This window comes from Telmatherina bonti, assembly GCF_933228915.1.
Source record: "Telmatherina bonti genome assembly, chromosome: 13".
Classification (NCBI taxonomy): domain Eukaryota; kingdom Metazoa; phylum Chordata; class Actinopteri; order Atheriniformes; family Telmatherinidae; genus Telmatherina; species Telmatherina bonti.
The window spans coordinates 8,949,494-8,968,197 of record NC_136611.1 but is presented as its reverse complement, the minus strand read 5'-3'; the positions used below and the strand labels follow the sequence as shown (position 1 = coordinate 8,968,197).

Below are 18,704 nucleotides of genomic sequence, written 5' to 3'. Positions count from 1 at the left end.
AATACTTACTTTGGTCAATGTCACTTGTGATACAAATGTGTTCAAATTCTGCTTTTTTTTGTTTTGTTTTTTTTGTTTTTTTTTATAACATTATGTACTTCAGATGACAGAATCACACATCTTAAAGCATTTCCAGTTTTATGTTGAGAGATTTCCTGAAATCTCTCCATGACTGAAAGGTTTCTGAACATTTGCTCATCTTTACTTTATAGAGACTCTGCCTCTCTAAGGTGCTCTTTTAATGCCCAAACATGTTACTGACAGCTGCCAAATTACTTAAAGGGGTGCTATGATGGTATTTGGAGTTTTCTGAGCTTTCTACAGTGTTACAGTGTTGAATCCTCATCAGACATGTGAACGGCACTGTTTGTTATCACCTAAACGCATGTTTGAGTTAGAGTTTGAGTTCCAGCACTCTCTCTGTTCGGTTTCCATGGTGACGAAAAACACATCATCTTAGAGAGTTTTTTCTACTTGGAAATCCTTTTGACGTCCCAGGGGATAAGGTTCGGTGATTGGTTACCTTCTACTGGTTAACAAGGGCATGTACAAATACATCAGGTGGCTGGAAAACGTGGGATAAAGTTATTTCCAACGATGGCTGGTGAGTTTACCAAAGAGAGACATCCTGCTGCATTCATTGCTGTGGGTTGCTGTTTTCCACTTCGTTTTCAGGGTCTGATTCAGGTTCCAACATGTAGGGCTGTATGCTATGTTTTGACATTGTATTTTGTTTTTTTTATTGAGTTCATATGAGCCTAATCCTTCTGTTTATGAGACAATGACGGCGAAAGCAGGTGCAGTGCAGTGGCGGGAGGCGGGGCTTAATGCGGAAGAGTCTCAATCCACTCGTTTTGCCCGCAGGCTGATCTGACAGCCTACGGAGAGGGTCGGTCTGAAGTAAATAAAGAGATTTGTGACAATAACTCGATCAATCCCAGCCCTTCTGGTCTCAGAAATAAAAATAAATTAGCCTGAAATGCACATAACAGTTCCACTTTCATTATTTGCAACATGTTCTGCCTGCTGTTCCTTCTAAGTACTGCAAACTGTTCAAGTTTTTTGTTGAACCTGTTGTAACTATTCTTCACTAGTATGGTAGCCATTGGTTTCAAGATAAGTTCAAAATCTACATGAGATTTTTAAATCATTGCATTCAGTGTTATTGTTATTTTACACCAATCATCTCCTTTTCTAAACTGAGGTAATAAGTGACCTGCAAACCAGATGCAGTAACTAAAAGTACCATTGCCTTGAAAGAACTTTTGTTTTGTTTTTTTGTTTTTTTCAAATAATACTCTGAATTAATAGCTAAAAAAAATCAAATGTTTGCAGTTACATTATCAAATAAGTCATTAAACAATAATGTGGTCAATAAAAGATGTAAAACTTCCCAAAAAATGTCACTTGCAAACCTTATTGCATCCAGCTAACTGGTGAATTCATGCTTCCTGTTGTTTGCTAAGTGTTAAAGGATCTATTTTTACACGCTATCTGCTACAGACATTACCACAGGAGCAAAAACAGTATGCTTCTGATCTATCTCGACAAATTTGCAGACTTTATTTGTAGTTAATCACAAGAACTTCTACACACCAGTCTATAAAAATTGTTATCATATACAGTACATCTTGTAAAGGTGCTAATATCATGTAGGCCCAGGAGATCGTGTCAATTTGGCACATAATTCTTAATTAAACCAAATTAATAATAAAATATAATGATTGCCTACAATCTCTGAAATGTAGAACTTTGTTCTGTTCTGACAACTATGTTAACGGAAAGCAACATTGTGGTCTCTGCTTTTAACAAAAACAAATATCATGAGATCTATGTATTGTCAACATTTACAGTAAACACTTAATCTGTTTGAGCCTTCTGTTTAAGCAGTTAATGAACCATGAGCAGCCAAAATCAAAATTTCCTCCCAACTTAAAAGATTAAAAGAAAGACAAGAGAATTCCCAGACAAAACAAAATTTAATATCTGTATCAGGAGACAAAAGAGCAAATCAGCTCGAAAGCAAAGCTTGACAGGTGGTGAGAAAAAAAAAAAATCCAATTTTACCGCACAGATGAAAGTTTGTTTCTCTTGTGCGTTGTGACTTGCAAGATTGGTGGCTGTTTCATCTCTGGGTGAGACTTTTTTTGCGGGGGGGATTAGATAATACTGAAACACATCGCTGAGGATGCAATTTGCTCATTATTTCTATGGGTGGTGGTTGAAACCATTCTGTGGTTCACTGCCACTGGAAGGAAAACACATTATCCTAGAGACAAACACATTAAACCAGAAGTCACAAAGCTATAAAGCAGAAGATGAGGGTCCTCAAAAGCCAGACCACTGCTTTTGCTGAGTTTTGCAATAAGGAAAAAAAGAAAAGCAGCCACAACCTGAGACAATTTTCAGACTATGATTGCATAAACAGGCCAAGCTTGTGCAGAAGAAGATTGAATGCATTGAGATAGAGGTTATTTTGCATTAGAAAGGCAGTTAAAGGTGCTCTGAAAGCTAACAACAGAAACTATGGAAAGTGGAAACAATACGGGTAAATGATTCTAATTAGCGCTAGCTCTTTTGCATTCCTCCCACTACATTTTTTCACATTTTGGCAACCATAACATTCATAGGAGGAAAATAAAAACTGTATAGAAATAACATCTATTCAAGAGAATCATTATATTTTCACATACTGAAGTGCTGTCAGTGAAAAATTCAAACTTTAGTTGTCCTTCAGTGACATGTGCTGAGCCGTTTTGCACATTCAGCTGTGGTATTTTACGCAGTGATAATGAGATTTTAGGTTATATCTCATTAAGATAAAAGGAGAAAAATGCCTCTTGGGGTCAGAGGGTAATCCACAGTTATTGTGTCCCGGCCACAGTGCCAGGCAATTAAGTACAAGAAAAATGAGGACAGAGGGAGCGTTATGAGCTTATTAAAATCCAGACTTCAGTTATTAGGAGAAATACGAGTGGTATGGAAGAAACTTGGTAAACCTACAGAGCATGTGGGTTTATATGTAGTTATACCATGGTCAGTGATCATTCTAACGGCAACTGGCGTGCATTATTTTAGCATATACGGACAAGTTGTTCAGCAAGTAAAATCACTCCGTTACGGGCGTCCCCATAGCAACCTGTTAATCAACAGGTTCATGTCAGCTGGCTTTTGATAGGTAAATGAAAGAAACTTGGTGAAGCTTGACAACAGTTGTTTAAAAACATGTTATAAACCATAAAACCTATATTGAGGCAGTTAAAATATAGGTCCTATATTTGAGCGTGTTTAGCAAGTTTTGTAGAAAAGAAATAAACATTTGTTTTAAAATGTTGGGACAAAGGTACCAGCAGATAAGCATGTTTACATACATACACTGCTCAAAAAAATAAAGGGAACACTAAAGTAACAAGTTGTAGATCTGAATGAATGAAATATGTTTAATATTTTGTTCTTTCCATGGTTAAATGTGCTGACAACAAAATTCACACAAAAATTGTCAATAAGAATCAAATGTATCAACCCATGGAGGTCTGGATTTGGAGTTATACTCAAAATGAAAGTGGAAAAACACACTACAGGCTTTGATGTAATGTCCTTTAAACAAGTCAAAATTAGGCTCAGTAGTGTGTGGACTCCGCGTGTCTGTATGACCTCCCTACAACGCCTGGGCATGCTCCTGATGAGGTGGCAGATGTTCTCCTGAGGAACATCTGCCAGACATCTCCTCCCAGACCTGGACTAAAGCATCCGCCAACTCCTGGACAGTCTGTGGTCCAACTTGGCGTTGGTGGATGGAGCGAGACATGATGTCCCAGATGTGTTCAACTGGATTCAGGTCTGGGGAACGGGCGGGCAAGTCCATAACATCAACGCCTTTGTGTTGCAGGAACTGCTGACACACTCCAGCCACATGAGGTCTAGCACTGTCTTGCATTAGGAGGAAAGAAGGAGGTAGCGGTCCCACTGCTGGGTTGTTGCCCTCCCACAGCCTCCTCTACGTCCCCTGATGTACTGGCCTGTCTCCTGGTAGCACCTCCATGCTCTGGACACTACGCTGACAACACAGCAAACCTTCTTGCCACAGCTGGCATTGATGTGCCATCCTGGATGAGCTGCACTACCTGAGCCACTTGTGTGGGTTGTAGACTCCGTCTCATGCTACCACTAGAGTGAAAGCACCGCCAGCATTCAGAAGTGACCAAAACATCAGCCAGAAAGCATCGGAACTGAGAAGTGGTCTGTGGTCACCACCTGCAGAACCACTCCTTTATTGGGTGTGTCTTGCCAATTGCCTATAATTTCCACCTGTTGTCTATTCCATTTGCACAACAGCATGTGAAACTGATTGTCAATCAGTGTTGCTTCTTAAGTGGACAGTTCCATTTCACAGAAGTGTGATTGACTTTGAGTTCCATTGTGCTGTTTATGTTGTTCCCTTTATTGTTTTGAGCAGTGTGTGTTTGTGTGTCCATCCATAAATTTATCATTTATAAAGAATCTTTATGCAAATATAAAACAGAAATTTCAGATTTTAAGATGTTTACATGAAGATGAGAAAACAGATGCCATCTTTGCATTGAAGCCAGTTCTCTTGCATTCACAGATACTGAGCAAACAAGCACAAGTGCCTCATGCCAGCACTGTGCAAGCACCCTGATGCTTGCCATTGCCATTCTCTACCCAATTATGATGTATCAACAGAAATACTTGGCTATCAGAGTGGCCAGCAGATCTGCTTTGTCTCAATGAGATGCAACATTTCCAGGCACACACAGGCCATTGATTAGAGAGGCTCACCATGCAGCCTGCAGTCTATCAGTGTTTAGGGACCGGTAATCAATTCTCTAATCCCGTTTGAGCACATTCACTGCAGCTATGATCCACTGATGACAATCACAGATGCACATACGCACGCCAACACCAGCATACGTGTGGATGTACCTCCGTCTCAGAGACACATGCCAAATATAACCCAGATGGCTATCGTCCAAGCAGTGGACAACTCCCAAATATTAACTTACAAATTGTAGCAGTGATAGGACACTGTCATCTAATGGCATTATCAAAATGAGTGCAGCTCTCCTGGGGCAGACTGGTTCCTGATTACCTAGAAGTAGTGGACCCTGTTCATGGCCAAATCTGATCAACATTGCACCAGACATAGGGATGGCCAGTCAGGACCTCAGCCCGAAGGCCCCTTATCTCCACTGACAGGCCACTGCTTCTGTATGGCCAATGATGTCCTCCTGGGGATTAATCTGATTGGAGTCTGGCAAAAGATAACGTTGTATTGAAACTGTTAAAAAGAAAGGTAAGGTCTGAACTTCCTTTCTGAGCAACTTGGACCAGATAGAAAAATGTGGTGAGACCTTAAACAGAGTAGAAAAAAATGACAGAAAAAAAAAGGTGGACAGAATCTCTGAATGTTTGCTTCAGGCAGACCATCTGCTGAAACTGACAGACCACTGTTACCATGAATGGGGTTATTTGAGACACTTTGTCAAAAAAGGGGAAAAAAAAGAATCATGCAGCTTCATCATCTGTCATCTCACCATATTTATGCCAAATTCAAACACTAAAAAAGTTGAAATGACCTTGTTAGGGACATTGAAATTGATTAATAAAGGAACTAGTCTCATTTAATGAAGTAATGTCAAATTAAACTCAAAGGGTACAAAGAGAAAAATATATCATGTTCTGCTGCAACCTTGCATGCATTGTTTCATTGGTTTGTTTTACTAATAAATCTCCCACTGTACCTCAAGCACATTTTAAATCCTTTTCAAAAGTTATATTATATCCATTTTGTCCCAATTTCCAAAGATATGTAACCTCAGAGCATCATGCATAGAGACAAACCCAATAAAACACTTCTGGACAGGATAACACAAGTACATAATGGCCAAGAAAGTAATCTATTGTAGTATTGTTGGGCCTGACATCCTCTGACTGACAGCCTGCTGGAGCTTTGTATAAGTTTACAAGTCATGTGCATGCATGACTTCCAACAGAGAGTAACTCAGTTTGCTAAAGTTATGTGTTGCCAAACCACCAACGTCAGTTCTCTTATAACTTATAAAGTTTAAGTGAACCAACATAGGATTTGAGCTGAGATGAGAAAAAGGTTTCTCAGGATTAAGGCAAAACATCAGGCTTCATTTAGGACAACATAGATCAATAACCATGATAAAATGACACAGCATGGTAGAAACGGTTATACTCTGTATCAACATTTTATGACTTTTTCAGGATTTTTTAAAATTTTTTAATATTTCTGGATTCTTTTTATTGCTTAAATTGTGAAGGTGTTATTGTCTTTCTGGAAAGCTGAACTCAAATCTAATTTTGATAGAGGAGGGGGAGAATATTTCTACTTTAAAGCCAAAATAAATAACTGATAGGGAATAGTCCAAATATGACCTGTTGTTGGTACATTTGTGTCAAATTTAATTACTGAAAGTTATAAAAGTATACCAACTTATAGAAAGAATTTTATCTTGAAAAAGGATGTCATGTAAAAATAAAATAAAATAATGCATAGAGGGAGGTAAACATGACTCACTGGGAATGGGGAAAAAAAACATGACTCATTGGAGAATTTGTTGGTTTTTGGACAAACATTTCCAACAGCAGATAATTTATATTTTTCTGCAAATGAAAAAAAAAAAAGATGTTGAGACATTTGACTTTTTTCTGATGGCAGGAATTAAAATGACTGTATTAATGACAATAACTTCATTTTCACCTTGAATTATGATACAAATCAAACCCGGATCTGCGATGGACAGGCGAGCTGTCCAGGATGTACCCTGCTTTCGCCCAAAGACTGCTGGGATAGGCTCCAGCTTCCCTTCATCGGATTTGGCAGTTAGGATACTAAATGAATGAATGAACAAATTCAGATCAACCTATCACCCAATTAGATTATAAATTCACTGGTTTGTACATTTAATTCATTTATTCATTCATTTTTTTTAACCACTTAGTCCAATTAAGGTCACGAGTAAGCTGGAGCCTTTGCTCAATCATGGGTGAGAGGCTGGTGCACCTTGGACAGGTCACCATCCCATCGCAGGTTTACATATTTCAGTTTTGGTTAACAACACACAAAGAGCATGACAGAGGGAGAGAAGAGAAATGAGAAAGTAGATGATAAAGGAGAGGAAAATAGAGCAGGTGAGAAGGTGGACAGAAAAATTATAATGCATCATATAATGTTTTATAAATAAAGAAAATCTCCAATTAAAAGACATGACATTTGTTTTTGTACCTAATTTGTAATGCAAGGATAGTTCATGTTCACATTGTTTGTGAAAAAAAATCCAAAATCCTGTTTCATAAACCTTCATCAGCAAATGTTTCAACAGCAGTTGCTGCAAAGCAAAATAGATGAAACATGACATCACACATTTCCTAAACATAGCAAGTCTTCATGATAAAAAATGGGATCTAATTAATGATGGGACTGTGCCCCTGGGTAGCTCTATGTCTAGCAACACCTCTGGCTAAAAGGTACTCTTCCTGTAAGTCCACCATGTTGCACTCTTATGTTTTTACACTTCCACACAATGAACAAACTATTTACTGCCTTGGAAGAAGGATTACATGTTTAGCATTATTTATAGGCTGCAGTTGCTTTTTCTAAATGCTTGAAAGAGGAGGCTACAGCAGGGGGATCCCTTTCAGGGGGGGGACTTGTGTATCTGCTGTCATGAACTAAGCTTCCACTTCTTTCTTAACATGTAGAGTGCTTCTTTGGCCAACAATGTACAATGACATATATTCATCTGGATGAATCTGAAAGTTTTCCTTCTTTTATTATATTATCACATCCTTTTCATTATCATGACTCCAAAGTAGATGTTTTAAAATAGAAAAATTATATATCACTTCATTAGAAATGGCTATGCAACTGCATAATGCCAACTTACAGCAACAATTGTATGATTTGACATAAGCTGAAGCCCCAGTTGTTTGTTTCATTTGTTATTACTTATTTGAAATGAGATCTTAAACCATGTTGCACCAGTGGGAGACAAATCTCCATACATGTAGGTTTTTTTTCAGCTGGTAACAAAAGCAGAAAATAGCACACTTACTTTGGTGTCTGCGTGTCATCCAAGCGGTTTCCCAGCTGGAACTCGTGGGATTTGCTGCGATGCAGCGCGGTGAAGCCAGGCAGCAGATGGATCAGCTTGCGGCTTGGTGGAGGTGGCGTTCCAGGGGCCTTCACTTTGTTCCTTCGTCGCATGGGAGGAGTGCCAGGTGGAGTCATGGTGTTGACCACCAAAGGAGTCCGAGGAGGTGTGTGGCCAAAATGCCTCTGGCGGGGTGATGGGGGCAGGGAGCGCTGACCATAGTCCAAGGAAGGGAAGAGCCCTGGGGTTGGGCTGTCGACAGTGAGTCGATCGGCGTACAAAGCAGGAGCCAGGGCCTGGGGGCTGTGGCACATGTGCTGGTTGTACTTGGACTGGACTTTGGGACTTTGGGAGAGCTGGAAGCGGATCCACTGACTGGCCTCTGGCTGGCACACTGGAGTATTTTCTTTGCCAGATTCAGAAGTGGGCCACTGGATCGACCAGTCCTGTTTTGCCTGGCTCCCTGTTGGAAGAGCGCAGAGATGTAAACAGCCAAAACACCTGATAGCAACATACTTTAACATGCATTTTGTTAGTTCCTTTGCTGCTAACCAGTTAGCTCAGGCTCATCTTCTCACTTGAACACCAGTCTGTTTACATCATTTTAGTAAAAAAGTCAATTGTTGTATTGTGTCGCTGCCAGCTGTCATCAGAAGGGTTAGAACACTCAAGGATATCGCCACCTATCAGAAGTGTCAGACAAACTTACATTAATATATTAATTCTTCTCTCATGTATATTTACTAGCACAAGGATCATAGTCCAATAAAATGGCCTTTTATAGCCATAACTATAGATTAACTCAACTGCATGTACAGAAAATTATGGTTGTAGAGGTACTCTGTATCATTTGGCAGGGAGCATTTTAACTAAGAATGGCCTCCTACATCCAATCATGCAGCTTTTAGCTCTGGACTTTGTTCTTACTTGAGGTCTTATTTGAGATCTGGTGCGAGCTCAGGGAACTTTTCACCGCAAACTGGCTTTTGTTCTGCTGATACGAAGCTCACCATGACTGCAAAACAACAAGGGTTCACAAGCTACACTTTATCTGCAGACTCACTGGAAAGGGTTCAGGACCACCACAGCAACCTGCTCAAGCTTTGGTTAGGGGAAAGACTAGCTGGTTAGCAGCAACTGAGCTTTCAAAATTATTTGAAACTTTATAGTTATCTTCTCTGCTACGGCATCCAGATGCGCCAATAAATTGTTTGAATTTGCTCATCTATAGCCTGTATGGTCAATCTTGCAAATATTTTCACATGAACCACATTGCAATTACGTCTCTAAAAACAATAGCATGGTTGCTTATTGTAACATACCTGTTGAAACGATGAATTCTTGTGAGGGAAATTATTTATTCTGAATTTTAACATTTACATAATGTTATGAATCCCACACCACCAGCACACATCCAATCAAACTTGATTCAAAGGTAAATATCTCTGATTTGATATTCCAGGTTCAGATCTTGTGCCTGTATCGAGGCACCCTCTAACTTAGGCCCCTCTAAGTAATACTTATGACCATCATACATGATGACTCCTGTCTTGTTTTACTGTTTCACTGTTTCAAGATTCCCCTTCAAACCTCCAAAGATCAGCAGGTGTCCCTGAGCGCAGAACCTGGGCGGATGTGGTGGGAATGAGCAGTTCTGGTGTTCTCAGAGTTAGGCTCCCTTTAAACGCTGTCACCACTGCCCCATACAAAATATAAACACATGTTTTATAGGCCCACAATCCATCCAAGTAGACAACAGACATGGGTCAAATTTGATGCAAAAAAGTTTGGGTTTTTGCAAAAGTTTGTAGCACTTGAATTATAGGTCAACATTTTGAATAATTTCATAAAATTTCAGGATAAAAGAATGACTTTAGGGTAGTTTTGTTTCTGTTAAATGTCAAACTGGGTCCAATTTGACCCTAACAGTATGTAAGGGTTAAGCGCAGAGAGCACCTCACCAGCAGAAATCCCAAGATAAAAGCTTGCGTGTCATGATACCACTTAGGTTAAGTGAGAGAATTTGCCCTTTTTTTCTAATTTCAGTGATTATTTTTGCATAAAATGGCATATCGAGTTATCTAAATTGGTTCTTGTTGTGCAATTAGCTCTCAAACATCCATTAGCAGAATCTCTAGATTGCAGTAGTAATAGCAACAGAGGCAGCAGGCGGACATTTACAGCAAACTAAAGTACTCAGCTTGGGGAATGAAGAATTAAACTTTGCAGCTGTCTGATGTGAACATATTAGTAGAGCAGCGGTGTTAAAGGATGCTGATGTGGAACTGATTAAGCGTCGGGGAATGGAGCAAAGAATGAGTGGAAACGGGGAAAAAACAAAGCAGGGCCAAGCTGCATGAGTCATAACACAAGACAACTGTCATCAAAACTTTAACTTTCAGTTGAATGAGGGGAAAAAAGCAGCAACAGAAGTAAAAGATTTGAAAGTGAGCAGCCAGAATGAGTGTTTCTGAGCTCAGACGACAATACATTACCTCCGTTACTGTGCAATTTATCCTCCTCAAGTTGTTCTTCAGAAAGAAACAAAGAAAAAAAGACAAGAATGTGCTTATTGATCTGGAAAAGGAAGCCGCTGAAATAGACCGCAACAATCTACTTGCTTTTCCATCTGCACTTATGTTTGGCCTAAAGGCTGTTCAGGAAAACAAAACAAGGTGTTAGTAAAAATTGATCCTGCATATGCACAACCAGATGCAGCATTTCATGCACAACTGTGTGTGCAAAACCGATCTTCCTCATAATCTGCCATTTACCTTCTAGTCACTTTAACTGCAACTTTCTAGTCATTACACCCAACTTCTCTCTTCTGGTTTCACTATTTTCACTCCTCGTGACAAAGCAAAAACAAAATCAATACGCACCTCATCAGATATAACTACTGGAAATATCTGCCACAAAAAGCCCCATGTGACGTACAAAACCAAATTCATTCTGTGATGTTAGAAAAGGACACCGTAAGGAATTAAACGGTGAGAAAACACAGCTGAAAAGACATGGGGGACACAATTTACAGGGTCTAAACACTGAAAACACTTTTCTTTATTCTTTTAGTTTAGTCTTGTGAGTCACACGGAGATGAGGGGTTTTTAAATGTCTTCTGTGACAGGAAGAAGGATCACATTCATTTGCAAGAAGCCATACTGAGAAACTGGAACAAAACAGGAAAAAACAAATCAACAAATGAGTATTACTTAATTTAACTGAATATGAAAGTCCCAATACAAGCCATGTTTTGGACACGCAGAGATTTGCTTTGTGTCCTCTCCATAATTCTCAGAGACTAAAAGTATGAACTTTATGTTAAATAGAGCAAAAAGACCCCCATGCTGTTAGGTATTCATTGTGTATTCCCCTTGTCAAGTTGGAGAACTTATGATTGGTTCCTCAAGGAAAAGTCCAGCTCTGTTCACTGAGAATGTCTTTGCCGTTATCCTGTCCTACCTGGATGAAAATACAAAAGGCAAAAATGTGTATTTCTTTTGTTTCTTTGGTTTGTTGTTTAGACAACTCTAATCTCAATATCAGCTGTAAAGATCCTGTCATGGTTTTGTGGGTTTCTGCTCCATTTTATTTCTGTTTCTTAGTTTCTGTCATAATTCTTCTGTTTGTTTGGGTTTTTTTTTCAGCACACCAGGTTTAATTTGCTCGTTTGCTCTATCTGCTCCTCATTAGGTATTCCTCAGTGTATCCATACCCTTTGGTTTCTGCTACTCTTTAAGAGATTATCAGAGATTATTTTCCTTGCTTTTGTCTTTGTCAGTTCATTAGTTGTCTCAAACCCTAGTTTATTAAACTTATCTGCCTCTTCAGTCCGTTTTAAAGTCCAGTTCCTTCCTAAAACTGCAACAGATCCAAGTATTTTATCCCCTTTTTTAAGATGATTTGAAGATGTCAAAAGACTGGAGGAGGACTTTTCGTGCATTTCATGGGAGTTATGCAACTAAAACAATCCAGATCATTCAATTTAATTTAATTCATTTTAATGCAGTTTATTCATTTAGTGCCACTTCATAAGAACAATCCTTAAAGGCCCAGAGGGCAAACCCGTTCAGTTCAAGTCTAATCACATGAAATACACTGCAACATGCAGCAATTGTATTTATGTTATGCAAATTTGCAAAACTTGTGATTTTATTTAAAAGGGACATACAGCACAAAAGATAAGTTAAAATACACAACGTAAATATACCTAGCTTGGCAGCTACTTGCATCCATTGTTCCTAGGCAGGTCACGGGAAACTACATTACATATATGCAAGGTACACAAAATAAGTGTGAAACAGTTGCAGTGAATATCGTATAAAGCGCATGAATAAATGGGCATTTTTCAAATGGATTGAGTTGGAGTGTTTTTCACTAAATGGTCAGGAAGCTTTTCCAAACTATCTGACATTCACATATCTTATGTCCATACCTATAAAAGTATTTCTTAGAAGAAACCTGTTGAAGAAAGTTTCATTTACATAATTTGGTTAAATTAAGTATTTCATAACTTGGAAATAAATAAAGACCATGAATTCATGATTGACAATAATATCTTATGTGTGGATAATGTTGTCTCTAAAGTAACCATTATATTGTTCTCCAGCTCAGGGAAAGAAATATTTAATATGAAAACTGAAATTAAAGGATTTTGTTGTCAAGTTTGATAAAAAAATGTTTTTTTCTGTAGAGATTTAGGGATGCGCTGGCAAATGTTTTCACAGATTTTACTTTTACAATAAGTAGTGATTGATCCAAACAGGATTAGGTCATTTTATTAAACACAAGACTAGTTATTAAAGAAATAAAAAATTGTGAACCTGGCTTTTAATGCACTTCAGCTTCATCATTTCATTTTCAAAACTAATGCAGCTGAAAGGGGTGGGGGGGGGGGGGGGGGGGGGGGGGGGGGTCAAACAGTGGCATATGTGGAGCTTGCATATTCTCTGTATGCGTGGTTCCTTCCAGGTACACCGCCTTCCTACCACAATCCAAAGACATGCATTGGTTAATTGATCACTACAAATCCCTTCTAGGAGTGTGTGTGAGTGGTCGTTTGTGTCTTCATGTTGGCCCCGACTGGTCCACGGTGTATTCTGCTTCTCGCTTGCCAGATCCTGAGATAGACTCAACCTTCCACGCAACCCTGAACTGAAATAAGTGAAATAGAACATGGATAGATTTTTTTTATGATTTATTAATGCATTTACAGTATTTTGAGTGTGTGTTATAGGTGTACAGGATGTGAGGCACAGGTCTAGCAGGGTGTGCAATTGGTATTCGCAGGTATAGCACAATGTGTGCAAGGTTCACTTACAACTAAATCACTACCTGTTATGTTTAATAGACACGGTTTAGAATCAGATCAGTCAATCAGGGATCAATCAGGGATCCAGTATAATAGTCAAGCCCATGAAGTAGTAGTAGTAGTGTAAATACAACATCACAGTGGTTCTGCTAATGCCACTGGTTTGTCCCTGAGCTCCAGCTGGCAGTTCCAATCACTGAACCTGTCGCTGTCCTGGTTGCCATGGAGACCTTTTGCTTTTCAACACTGTAGAACCCATTTCTGCTGCAGAGCACGCATAACTTAAGACTTTGCAGACAACCGGTCATATTAATATCGTTAACTGCCATTTGCGAGACTGTTTTTTTTTTGTTCAGGGACATAAAACACATCAGACAGAACGGGTCTGTCTGAAGACAGCACACCGCATCAAGAGCTGTAATTCACACCTATGGGAATTAGTCAGGATCACTTGACTCAAGCTGTTGCTGTCACGAGTGTGACCTTGTGAGGACCGCATTTACACTTGTGTTTGAACCCACCGCTCACCTCTGCAAAACCCTTCAGAATGATATCAAGATGCAGAAAAGACGAGTGGGCCTGAAAGAGTGCTCATCCGCAAATGTAGGAAAAGATGAGGGGGATGCTCAATCAAGCCTCTTTTATTAGCAGAAATCTAACCGCCGCAGGCCACTCAGAAATGCAAAAAGTTCAGCTTGATGTCACATGAACATTAATCAACTCCAATAAGAAGTTCACAGAGCAGAGACTGCCATCACAGATGGGAGGCAGAAGGGAGATGATTGCTTTTGGGCTGGATGAAAGGTGTTTAACGCCTGACACACGAGGTGCCGATTAGTATCGTACATTTCTAAATTAGTTCTTTTTTTTCCTTCTTTTTTACAAATACTGACCGATCACCCATGTATAAATGACGAGATAATTATACACTTGCATGAAGCCTCTCTGTACAGGTACTTTTGACAGTCCTTGTCAAGTTGATACTCAGGTAAAAAAAAAAAAAATCTCTGCAAGACAAGCAATGAAATTGAATCTAACTCATGAAGCCGTTGCTTCAAGTAATGAGTCAGCTCATGGAGCCTATTAGTATCTTAGCAACTGCCTTGGCAAAATACTAACCCGGGTCTGATTTGTTGACTTCTTCTGTCAGATGGTCTCACCTGAGCAAATGCCCGAGACAAACCAAAAACAGCTCTTTGATAAATGAGATGAAGAATACAGACCGATGGCAACCCCTCTGAGAACTGCAATCAAAGTTGATTTGAGCCCCGTGCGTCTTAGTCAGTCTAAGAAGTAAATTTCAGAAGTTGCTTTCCTTGGGAAGCTTTGATCTTCAAATGAATATGTATAAAGTCCTGTAATTTATCAGAACTTCAAGGGGCTAAGAGGCATTTCATTGGGGTGGTAGCTTGTCTGATTATCCCCAATAATCAAATGCAAAAGCATTGCAGCTACGAACCTGAATTAGCATTTTGTTGTTTTTACTTTACTGTTAATTTTTCCTTTAAATCTATCAAGTGACATTTAAAGTGCACCAGAGGAAAAACATGCTAAATGTATTCTTTCAGCGTTTTCTGTTTTTTGTTTGGTTTTTTTTTATCTGCACAAAAAGGGATTATGTTGTAATTGCCCTTTTCTCCAGCCAAGTCAGGGAAAGCCATTAATCTTCACTGGACACTCTCTTAATAATCTGCTATATTAAAAATTGGGTATTGAGGAAAATTGTCTTGCTCTATTTTTTTAAACAATGTAATCGCTCAGGGTTGAACCTTCAATATGAATAAATCCAGACATCAAAGCAGCACGATGTAACTTTCTGACTATAAAAATGTGTCTTTCTGACTTGGTTTAATGGCACAGTGACATTTATTATGTATATTCTTTGAACCATCATTTCCCATCAGCATCCCACAGCTGAGAAACTGCACTTTATACAACTTTTACTTCTGGAATGTTCTGTTGCATTACCGCTGAATGTCTGTATGAACCATGTTACACGCTAGCAATTAGATGTCAATACATTGGACATTTAAAGGCAGAGTATGTAAGACTTCAAGGCGATTCTCTCCACCACTAGGTGGCAAACACCAGGTCGTGAGCAAAACCACTAAACTGCTACCTCCACAAACGACCACAGGTTGGCAGTAATGAGCAAAACTCACCCCTCACCCCTCCTCCTTGCCAGCTCCAATGAGGGCAGGAATCGCTTGTGATCTGTAGCTCAGAGCTGCTCTGCAATAAATGGGCTGATACTCCCCCTACTGGTGGAAAAAAAAGTTGTTGTTTTTTTTACTGGTCAGAAAACATTCAAGAAGGGTCTTTGTCATTAATTAAACTTGTAATTTAATAGCACATCAAATATAGACAGACTGGAATATCTTACATACTCTACCTTTAAAACATGCAATGGCTGATTCAGCAAATAAACACAAGCGGACATTTACAGAGGATGTGAGGAAAATAAATAGAGAAAAGGACAGAGCAATATATAAGACAAAAGTCCACACCAGACTGACTTTTACTGACTGGAGAGAGCTCAGATTACAGGTAGGATGCAAGAAATCTCTGAGAAAAACTGCTATAGTTCAGTTGTGCTTATGTGAAGCTTTGGCAGATTTTCACACCTTGTTGCCCACTAATGCTAATTTATAATTCCATCTTTTCTCTGCTCAGTACTTCCTCTCTTCCCCTTCCTCATCTTCTACTTTAATGTCTTTTTGGGTTTCTTTGATGAATCAGATATGGCTCAAAATAACCAGCATGTTGCTGGGATGATGTAGGCCTTTATGAAAACCCAGCAGTCACATGATGCTCCAGACATGGACATAAAGCTTTAAAGTGTTCTTTTTTTAAGGTTTGGAAGTCTGCAAGGAATGATGGTTCTGGAAATATGCGTCGTAAATGTTAGTGTGCCATAAAATCAAATCAGAATACAGAGCTTTAAGGTTAGAAACTTATATCATATTGCTTTATCATATCTAATTTGGTTGATTGTACTAAATCGGCATAAAAGCATGAGATTAAGCCACTTACATTTAATTAAAACTTAATTTGCCTCATCTAAATTACAAAAAGAGAATAAAATGGATTTTAGGAGGAAATGAAGATTCTGTTCAGGTCCGTAAAGAAAAATCTGAAAAGTTTATGAAAGTGGAAGAGGACAAACACCACATGGAAACTACTTGACATGTCATTGGATTAACAATGTCAGTCGCTGTTTATAATGTACTGATTCAGTCTGATTACATCAACAGAGCAGAAGCACTGCTGAACAGTTTGGATCAACCTTTTTCCAATCATAAAATTAAAACATCTGATAAAATGACTGAAGCAAGAAATGTCTATGCACTCCTCTTTTGAAGAAATTACACAGAGAGTATAATAAAATGACTTCTCCGGGCCTTTTAGGCCACAAGAGAGGCTGTCCTTTTTGTCTAAATAAATAACATGACTGATTTTTTTTTTTCTTCCCACTTATCTCAGCAAACGCTTACTGTGTTTATATTTAACCTCATCATTAATCTTCCACTCACTCCACTTGCCTGAATGACCCTGCATCTTCGCATCAAGTGGAGGGCCAAACAACGCACCTGGAGCATTTCCTTCTGCTTCTGCTTCACAGTGATTAATGCAAAAAGCACACCCCACCTCCATCAACGAGGGCAAACTAAACATGTGCCAAAGCTTTGAGAAAGCCTGATAACAGCTTCATAATTGAACTAATTACCTCTAGATATGTCGCTTCTTTTTGGCGAAATGGCAGTGAAATGCCACCGTAGCTGGTCTCTGCCTTGCTGCCATTGTAAACGGGATTTAGTGAAAAGGGCAGTGGATGTGTTCAATAAATGTGCTTCTTTTTTTTCTTTTTTTTTTTTTTTTTAATCTTGGCTCTTTTGAGTTGACGGTTTGTGAAACATTCTTGCAGAGTAATCAGTGGGACTCAAAGTTAGACTCTGCTAATTAGTTAAGTCAATGAGGACCACCTGGGGGTGTTCAGAAAGGTTGGGGGCTCAGTCAACGTTTCTTTTGGTGGTTTACCTTCCCTGTTGCATCTCAGCTTTTCTCCTCAACATCGTCCTTACCTCCTGTTGTAATCGCAAATTTCTTGCCTTTGTTTCCTCTCATTCAACATCCTCGCCCCCCTACATACCTCATTTCCTCCCCTCTGCTTCCTTGCACATATTCTGCCGCACTGCAAATGTTCATCTCTTTTCCTTGCTGGTGACATTTGAAGACAATTAGGTGGGTTTTTTTTATGCATGCAAAGCTGTCTCAGTGCAGGGGCATAGAGACATTCCTTTCACCTGTCACAGATTACAGAGCAAAAGTACAGAAGAGACCTGCCGCACAAAGCAAATATCCATAGTATTACTCTGATCAACAGAAGGATTCATATTAAAGATGTGTACGCGAGCGTTTGTGCAGACTTGTCTGGAGAGGAAGGCTGGATAATGTGTGCGGCACAAAGGACCGGCCGGCTGCCTCCAAACTGTATGACTCATCCTAACTGCAACTCGTGAACTGCAATCCCAAGAGCCCGTCGTGAAAAATTCTATTAACTTGCATTAGTTTGCTTCCTCCTCCGATGGAGCGACATATATTTCCTCCATTTCTCCAAGATGTATGTGATATATAAACTGCCAAGACTGCAAAGTCTGCGAATGTCCATGTCTGCCAATTTTAACAAAATTCCTAATGACTCATAAACTGGAGCAACACGTTTTCTTTGAGGAAAAAAAAAAAAAAATGCACGTAAATCTGCAAATCCTCTCTCTCTGCTTTAGTTCACGATGGTTGATCACGTGTAGTTTGGTGTCAAAAATATTGTTCAGATAAATCATCCTCCTCTCCTTGCCTGGTAGCTTTAAAAAGCTAAATGTTTACATGGGGGTGTTTAACCCTTTAAAACTTGTATTCGTCATTCATTCTTGCATTAATTCTGCTCAAAAAGAAAAAACAGCAACCTCGCTAAATCCCACTAATACACACACACACACACATGCATGCACACACACACAGATGTGCAAATGTGACTGTTTGGAAGCTATGACACATCTCTCTCCATCCATCTGGGTAAGATTACGAAGGACGCCGCTGCCAGCCTTGAATTTCTCTCGGCTGAAAGTGCCTCTCACCGCTTTGTGCGGTGGTGCTGCTGTGGCGCATTCACACATCTCAAGCAAGCCCCCCCCCTCCTTGTTTGAGAGCCCATTATTGGCTCCGTGTGGACCAGACCTTGTCTCTGGAGAGCC

General features: G+C 39.4%; 1 protein-coding gene across 2 annotated transcripts in view; it reads right to left on the bottom strand.

The window, feature by feature from the left end:
* Window positions 1–18,704, bottom strand: part of ksr2 (kinase suppressor of ras 2) — a gene marked incomplete at both ends in the record, with an annotated part of 131,718 nt that overhangs the window by 70,044 nt on the left and 42,970 nt on the right. The window contains 2 exons of one of the 2 annotated variants that reach the window (XM_079252066.1): window positions 8,103–8,596; window positions 10,635–10,672. In XM_079252066.1, the coding sequence (XP_079108192.1) occupies window positions 8,103–8,596; window positions 10,635–10,672 (532 nt within the window). Of the gene's footprint in view, window positions 1–8,102; window positions 8,605–10,634; window positions 10,673–18,704 lie in introns of both variants that reach the window. The other variant, XM_079252067.1, reaches the window with a different exon arrangement.